Here is a 7,543-nt window from a genome sequence, read left to right on the forward strand (position 1 = left end):
AACTTAACGCTATTGAGGGATAGATTCTTGAAAACATGATTACTCAAAAACTTGAAGAGTAATACTGATTATTTTCCACTTTCACCCAGCTTAAACCATTTCCTTTGAGCATGTAATATAAAAAACTGAGTTATACTGTAGATTTTGACAGTGGTCATAATATCTTACTATGTTTGGTAGGATGGGGAAAGGAAAGAAATGGGTAAAAATAACATCGTTTTCTGATGCATCCCTTTGTTTTGTAAGATTAAAATGGGTGTATTTGCCGCTTGGAAAAGAAAACCTTTCTATTTAAGTTGACCATTACGCTTCTTTGTTTTCCATCCTTTATGCCAAACACGAGAAAGGAAAAATAACTTCTTTCTTCCCCCTTTTTACCTTACCATTTTTCCGTCTATATTTTCCAGCCATGCTAAACATGGTGTTTATGGATCTAATATGGCATCAAGTCATCAATGTTTACGGTCCACTCGTCAATAAATGATATATGCATGGCATGGTTTAGTGGAAAAACATGCTAGTTTATGCTACCAATGGATTCTTAAGGACATTATGTGCATGGGAAAGGACTATGTATTGTTGTCTTCTACATTGTGTAGGCTTTTGTATTATTACATCCAGCAGAAAGACCTCAAATGAAAGGTAAGAGTTTATTCTTTTTTTTAACGGTTGCTTGTAACATTAGATAATGAAGGAGCTCATTGAGATCTTTGCAACACACCAATAACCGAGTTGCTTAATCTCCCTTTAGTGTTGTCTATATACCTTTATCAATATTGTTGGACTGCTTGGCTATGGTACTTGGACATATTTGCGGATACTGGTATGTGTCTGATATGTTTGGTTTGATTTTTCAAGTTAAGGGTCATAAGTCATAACCCCCTTTCCTTGTGGAAATGTGTTAGATATGGGTATTTCAAGAAAAATGAAGAACCAGAGTGACATAGCTACTTATAATGTTATATGAGAAACTGATTTGGTGGGAGGTTCCGAGTATCATTGATGTAAAAGTTGTAGTTTTCTTTTGTTTTAGACTTGTGGGATTAAGTGCTATGTTGGAGAGTTGAATAATTTGAGTATGTTATATCTGAAACCATTTTATTTTTATTCTAAGTTTTGGGGAAGAGGGATTCGAACCGGCTGAGTCAGAGAATGCATACACTAGAACTAAATGATGAGGTGCATAATATCCTTTTTTGGCTGCATAAGTTTGCTTTGTATTTTAATCTGCTTTGTGTATAACAATTTAAGTCGTTTAATCTACTTTCTTGCTGCTGCAATTACCATATTTATTCGATCTATTGCTATTCTGGTCTTGATTGTTTACCATGTCTTTGCTCGAGTAATATCAATTTGATCCGATAGCGGAAGTTGTTGGAAATATTTCAGAGGATAAGGAAAATAATTGAACTAATATATTTGCAGGCACTTCTATAGTTGGATTCAATGCTTTGTTTTTAAGCAACACATACTGTTTTTACTGTTGATTTATTGATGTTTTTCTTCTATAATGGCGGAGATGAGAGAATTGACTGCAGGTGTCGGGATTTGCATTCAGAGCTGCCGACACTTCTATAGTTCGATTCAAAGCTTTTTTTTTCCTTGTTCTAAACGCATGCTGTTTTAACTGTTGATGTATTATTACTCTATTTAGAATAGAGGTGTAAAAGAACGAACTTGCAGGTGTTGGGATTTGAATCCCGAGTTGCATAATGTAACTTCTTGAAGGAATGATTAAATGAGTCAATTGACGAGCAAAGACCCCGAGTTCAGTGTAACCTCTTTGCTCCTTGCTTGGTCTTGTTGAACAGAAAGCACATGGTGGTTCGATTATCGTAACTCATCCATGCTGTTGAACTTTCAGACAATAGGCAAAAGAACAAAGCCTCTGTGAGAAACAACTAATGCAGCAGGGCAACTAATGCAGCAGGGCAACTAATGCAGCAGGGCATACCATGTCCTGTACTGAAACTTGCATGGTTTAGGGATAGCTGAAGTTATTGATGTTGCAGTTAGGGCTTATACTGCTTGTTAAGGTCGTCTCGGTCTCGTCTTTCGAGCGTAAGAATTTAAGTTCGAATCTTGAGAACATCGGATTTTGATGGACTATGGAAGATGGTGTGAATGTTAGATCTACATGATTAAAACATGATAAACAGTGAGTATTAGATGAGTTACTTGAACAAATTCAAGTCGAATCGGAATCGGATATATTTGTTTGAGATTTTTTTATCGAATATTAATTGTCGGTCTTTGATTTCTTTTAATCCAACGATCATATAAAAGTGTAAAACTAAAAGAGTTTTACTCATTATAATTGGATTCTAATCTATATATGTATTAACTATTTTGTTGAGGTAGGGGTATCAAATGTGATATTACATTTAAAAAAGAAAATTCTCTATCAATGGATTAGTTCAGGTGGTAAGCAACTTGATATCGTTTAAGTAAAATTTTAGGTTCAAGTTCTTGTATATACAGAAAATTTTCACAGATGACTCACCTATTAAAATCAGGATACGACCTGGGTCGTTCCAAATTAGTCATATAACCAAACCCTTAGACTGAGGACAACAACAACAAAAAAAAAAGTTTCAAAGAAAGAAATTACACTTGGGTAAAAAACCCTGTAAAACATTACATCTAATACAAGATTGCAAATGAAAAGCAGTTACAGAATCAGAAAGCTCAGTTCCAATCCAGATTGCCAAATTCTAACCATTATTATTCATATTATTTGCAACATCATCCGATTGTTCGAAATGAGCTTTGGGATTTGTTTTTGTTCTTTGTTTGAGGCAAGAATGAGTACACAAAATCTGGGTTTAGTTCTGATAATCCTAGGATCAATGTTGGAGGCAGAGTTTGGGGAATCGATGAGGTTCGAGTTGGATTCAGGACAGACCAAATGCGTATCCGAAGATGTTAAGACGAATGGAATGAGTGCGGCAAATACTCCATCGTCAATCCCACTGATGCTTACGTATCTTTGCCTGATTCTCATAAGCTCATTGTCAAGGTATGTCCCCAACCAGTACTTCTTGGGATTCAAATTATGATTGCGGTCGTATTTTCAGTTGCATCGTGTTATCGTAACTGTTGACATAATGGATATTATTACAGTGATTACTGGTTTTTTTGGGTTTCTTTTAATCCCTGCTATTTCTATTGTTTTTTGGGTTCTTGTAATGTTTGGAGATTGAATCTATTGGAAGAAGTTTGAATTGAGTAATAGAAAACCCTAATTGTTATTGGAGTTTTATGTTGTTCGGAGTGAAAACGTTGGATTATGTGTGTGATTGTTTTATCATTTTCGTATATCGAGACTTCCAGAAAATATATCCACTGTTGAGGTCTCAAAAGAACATCTCTAGGTATAGGGTTTTTGTAGCCTAGTGCTTCCTCGAAAGCTACACCATTTTGTGACATAATATTCGACAACTAACATATGATCTGTTAGAACCAAAATCAATTAACGATTGATCACATCAATCGAACTCCATCTATCGTGTCAACCTATAAATAATCATCAGGCTCTAGTGTGTATGATTGTTGTATCATTTTCGTATACCAAGACCTCTATAAAATATATCCGCAGTTGAGGTCTCAAAAGAATATCTATAGGTATAGGGTTTTAGGAGCTTCGCACTTCTCGGAAGCTACAACCTTTTGACATAATATTTGACTGGTCACGTATGATTTGTCATAACCAAAATTGATTAAAATCAAACTCCATTTATCGTGTCAACCAATGAATAATCATCATGGCTCTCCAAGTGCGTAAGATTGTTGTATCATTTTCGTATAACAAGTTATTTTGCGTATATACATTTGTTTTGTAGGTGAGCTCAGCTTATGGGCACATCTATCACATTGGAGACGACGTGGATTCCGGCAACTTCGCATTTACTGCGGCCGAGAACGGTGCTTACACCGCTTGTTTTTTGGCAACTAATCACCGGCCTCCGGTAAGGGTCACCATTGATTTTGTTTGGAAAACTGGCGTTGCTGCTAAAGATTGGTCCATGGTTGCCAAGAAAGGGCAGGTTGATGAAAGTTCATTTACCATAATCCTCCTAATTTCGCTTTATTAACTCGGATTCATATTCGAATACGCGTCAAACATGAATTTTGCGCATAGGTTCATCTATATGTTCAAGTATGTGTCGGACACGAATACTTAAAACCCGAATTACATCACAGTTAACAACTTCAACATTCAATTCCCTGTAGATAATGGAGCAGGAACTGAAGAAATTGTATGAAACTGTCACGGACATTATTGAAGAAATGTTTTATCTTCGCGAGAGGTATTTAGTTTCCGATCTTCGATTTAATTCGATCGGTTCATGCGATAACGTTAACGTTTATTCGAGTAAATTTTATTCGAACTCAGGGAACAAGAAATGCAACATCTTAACAGGGAAACGAATTCGAAAATGGCAACACTGGGTTTCTGCTCCATTGCTGTATGCTTATCAGTGGCTGGTTTGCAGATTTGGTATTTGAAGACATTTTCTGAAAGGAAGAAGCTCTTTAGTTGGCCGAGCTCTACTCGAAAAATTGATTTTTTTTTAATTTTAAGTTATTCGAGTCATCTCCGATTATCAATTCGGTTTTCGAGTTCGAGTGGAGTTGAAATTTTGAGTTACTCGAAAAATCAAAAATTTGGCGGAGTATTTTGACAATTTTACGATTTAGTCACTGATATTATTATTCATTCTATTTATCCTTCAATTTAAGTCATTTTTTACTAAATTTGAATCGCATGCTCCTAAACCATCTTAGAATACATATGTACTTTCAATTCCTCATTTTGATAACAAATTTTATATTTTTCAATTTAGTCCCTCAATTTTTCATGATTTCTTTATTTCTTAAATTCATCTTTTATTTTAAGTTCATTTTTTTATCAAATTTGAACCACATGCTCATATATCACAATAGAATACCTATGTAACTTCAATTCTTACATTTTTACTAAAAATATACTATTTTTTATTTAGTCCCTTAACTTTGCATTTTACTCAATTTGGTCTTTTGACTACAATTGTTTATAAATTCTTTTTTCCCATCAATTCCTTACTCCTTTAATACTCTTATCAATATTTTACAGTCAAAATATTTTCTTTAAAATATATAATATTATGAAAATATTTTATAATTTTATATTGTATTTGATATATTGAATAACATTATAATGTAAAAAGAATATATATATATATATATATATATTATCTTTTATGGTTAGAGAAAGTCAAGAAATTGGAATAAGTTCTTTTCATAATACTATAGATAATTATAATAAAATTAATATATAAAATCGAATAACTCGACTCGAATTTCTTAAACTCGACTCGAAAAAAATTCAAATTAAGTTCGAGTTGTAAAATACGACTTGTCAACTCGAATAACTCAATTTTTTTTTACTCGAATCGACTCAATTGAATGTTCACCCATATTTATATTTGTTTCGGAAAAACAGACCAGATCGGTCGAACCAAATGAATCATTGAATCATATGTTATTTAATAAGGTTTCATTTTATTTTGAAATCAAAACATATCGTTCGATATAATACGGAAAACACAAGATGATAGGTAATAGAGACATGCCCTATCCTTTATTTTGTATCTATATATATTATGGCATGAATCGAACTCCATTTATGCAGTGAGTCACCGGTCTAATTAATCATCTTCGTAATCACGACGCCGACGGTTTTGCTCTCGACGACCCTTCTTTTCATCACCGCTACCGCTACTGTCACTGTCATTACCCTGCAATGTTAGTCATGGTATAATTGAGTCTTGAGCTGCACTAATATGTACATTACACTCGATCTATGTTACTTAAATTCAAAAAATACTCACTTGTTTTTTGCGGCCATAATTCTTCCCATCATCATCGTCGTTGTCATTATCATTCTTCTTTTTTTGATATCTCAATTTCTTATCGTCGTCGTTGTCGTCATCATTTTTCTTTTTTCTATATCTTGATTTCCTATCATCATCATCATCCTCGTTATCTTCTTTCTTTTTCCAATATCTCGACTTCTAATCGTCTTCGTCTTCGTCATCCTCTTACCTCCTATAACTCGATTTTTTATGACTCGACTTCTTATATCCTTCTGAATCCCCGTATTCAGATCCGTGTTCTCCGTACTCGGATTTTCGACCAGGTCGTTCATCATATCCAGGCTTCTTTCCATGACCTGACCCGTGTCCACCGCCATAAGCACTAGGTATGCTTCCGGAGCCAAAATTCGGACGTTCGTAATCAAAATCGCCTTCGGTTGAACGAGGGTAGCAAGTGGCCTTGCATGGCTCCAACGGTTGTCCGTAGGTTACAAAGAGATCGAACCCGCCTTTGTACGGCTTCGGATTGTACTCGTTGAACTCATCTGGTTCGTCGTTATCCGGTGCCGTGTAATAAGGCATCGTTCCGGGGTTGGCTCTACGTTCTTGGAAGAAAAACTTAAGGATTCTTATCTGTGCATGGAGATAAATATACTATGGAAAGTCAGAACGTTGAGTAGGAGAGAAAGGTGGGGAAGCGTTTGAATAGGACCATGCAGTGATGTTTGGTCACTAAAAAATCATAAATGTGCGATTAGGTCCCTTAACTCCTCATTGTCATCACTGAACGTTGACATGCATAAATTAGTCAATTGATGAGTAACACTGTGACGTGTAATAATGTGGTTTGTGTGTGTCTATCATAAAATTATATATTCGTCCTTATTTGTATTTTATTAAATTAGTGTCGTCACTAGGTTGGGTAGGAGCACCTTCCCGGGACTCACAATTAAAAATTTTTAATTTAATTTTAATTATTTTTTATAATTGTAGATTTAGTTATAATATTAAAAATACCCCCGAGAGTATAACTAAATATTACTTTGATCCTTATTTTTTTGGGTCATTTTGGCCTCCAAATATATCATTTTGGGGCAAAAGGGTCCCTCTATAAAAGAAAACTACTAGTTAACAAAATGTTAATGTCCTAAAAAACTGATCCTTTTATCCTAAAATAAAATGTCGGGAGCCAAATACTTTAGGAAAAAAATAAGGGACAAAGTGACTATTTAGTCAAATGTTAGAGACTTTTTTACCCTAAAATGAAACGATACAAGTCAAAATGCTAAAAAAATAATAGAAATCAAAATAACCATTTTAATAAACATTGAAAACTAATTTTGGCATTATGCATATTTATTATTAGAGGTCAATTTTTTTATAAAACAACACGGTTCTCTTAGAGTATTGTCTTATACACTGCAAGTCGGCTGGATTCATAAAGAAAACTTATCAAGAATGTCCGATTATGTGTTTTCTTGCTAAATCTCGAGAGCACATAACCAGTCAATTCTTATATATGTGTAAGTTATGACATATCAAAAAAGGTACGACATAACCTACAATGGAGGGTAGGGTGTCCGTAAAAACCCTTTGGAACTTGGAAGGACACGTATATGGATCAACTTATCAAACATGTAGGTTGGAATTACTCTGATAGAAGTATTGCTTTTACGAGTAACGGT

The 7,543-nt window shown here is 34.4% G+C and overlaps 1 protein-coding gene and 1 pseudogene across 1 annotated transcript; one reads left to right on the forward strand and one right to left on the reverse strand.

Moving 5' to 3' along the window:
• Window positions 1-2,804: 2,804 nt before the first annotated feature.
• LOC120212983 lies at window positions 2,805-5,508 on the forward strand (annotated as a pseudogene).
• Window positions 5,509-6,083: 575 nt separating this feature from the next.
• Window positions 6,084-6,440, reverse strand: LOC120212984 (uncharacterized protein At5g39570-like). The gene has a single exon (XM_039211145.1). It carries the CDS (start codon window positions 6,438-6,440, stop codon window positions 6,084-6,086), a length of 357 nt encoding a protein of 118 aa, XP_039067076.1.
• Between the last annotated feature and the right edge of the window lie 1,103 nt (window positions 6,441-7,543).

The sequence above is a fragment of the Hibiscus syriacus genome, unplaced genomic scaffold (assembly GCF_006381635.1).
Source record: "Hibiscus syriacus cultivar Baekdansim isolate YM2019G1 unplaced genomic scaffold, ASM638163v2 tig00110017_pilon, whole genome shotgun sequence".
NCBI classification, from domain to species: domain Eukaryota; kingdom Viridiplantae; phylum Streptophyta; class Magnoliopsida; order Malvales; family Malvaceae; genus Hibiscus; species Hibiscus syriacus.

Bases quoted from the DNA above. Each gene is read 5' to 3' on its own strand.
- LOC120212984 (XM_039211145.1), bottom strand. From the start codon at position 6,440: ATGCCTTATTACACGGCACCGGATAACGACGAACCAGATGAGTTCAAC.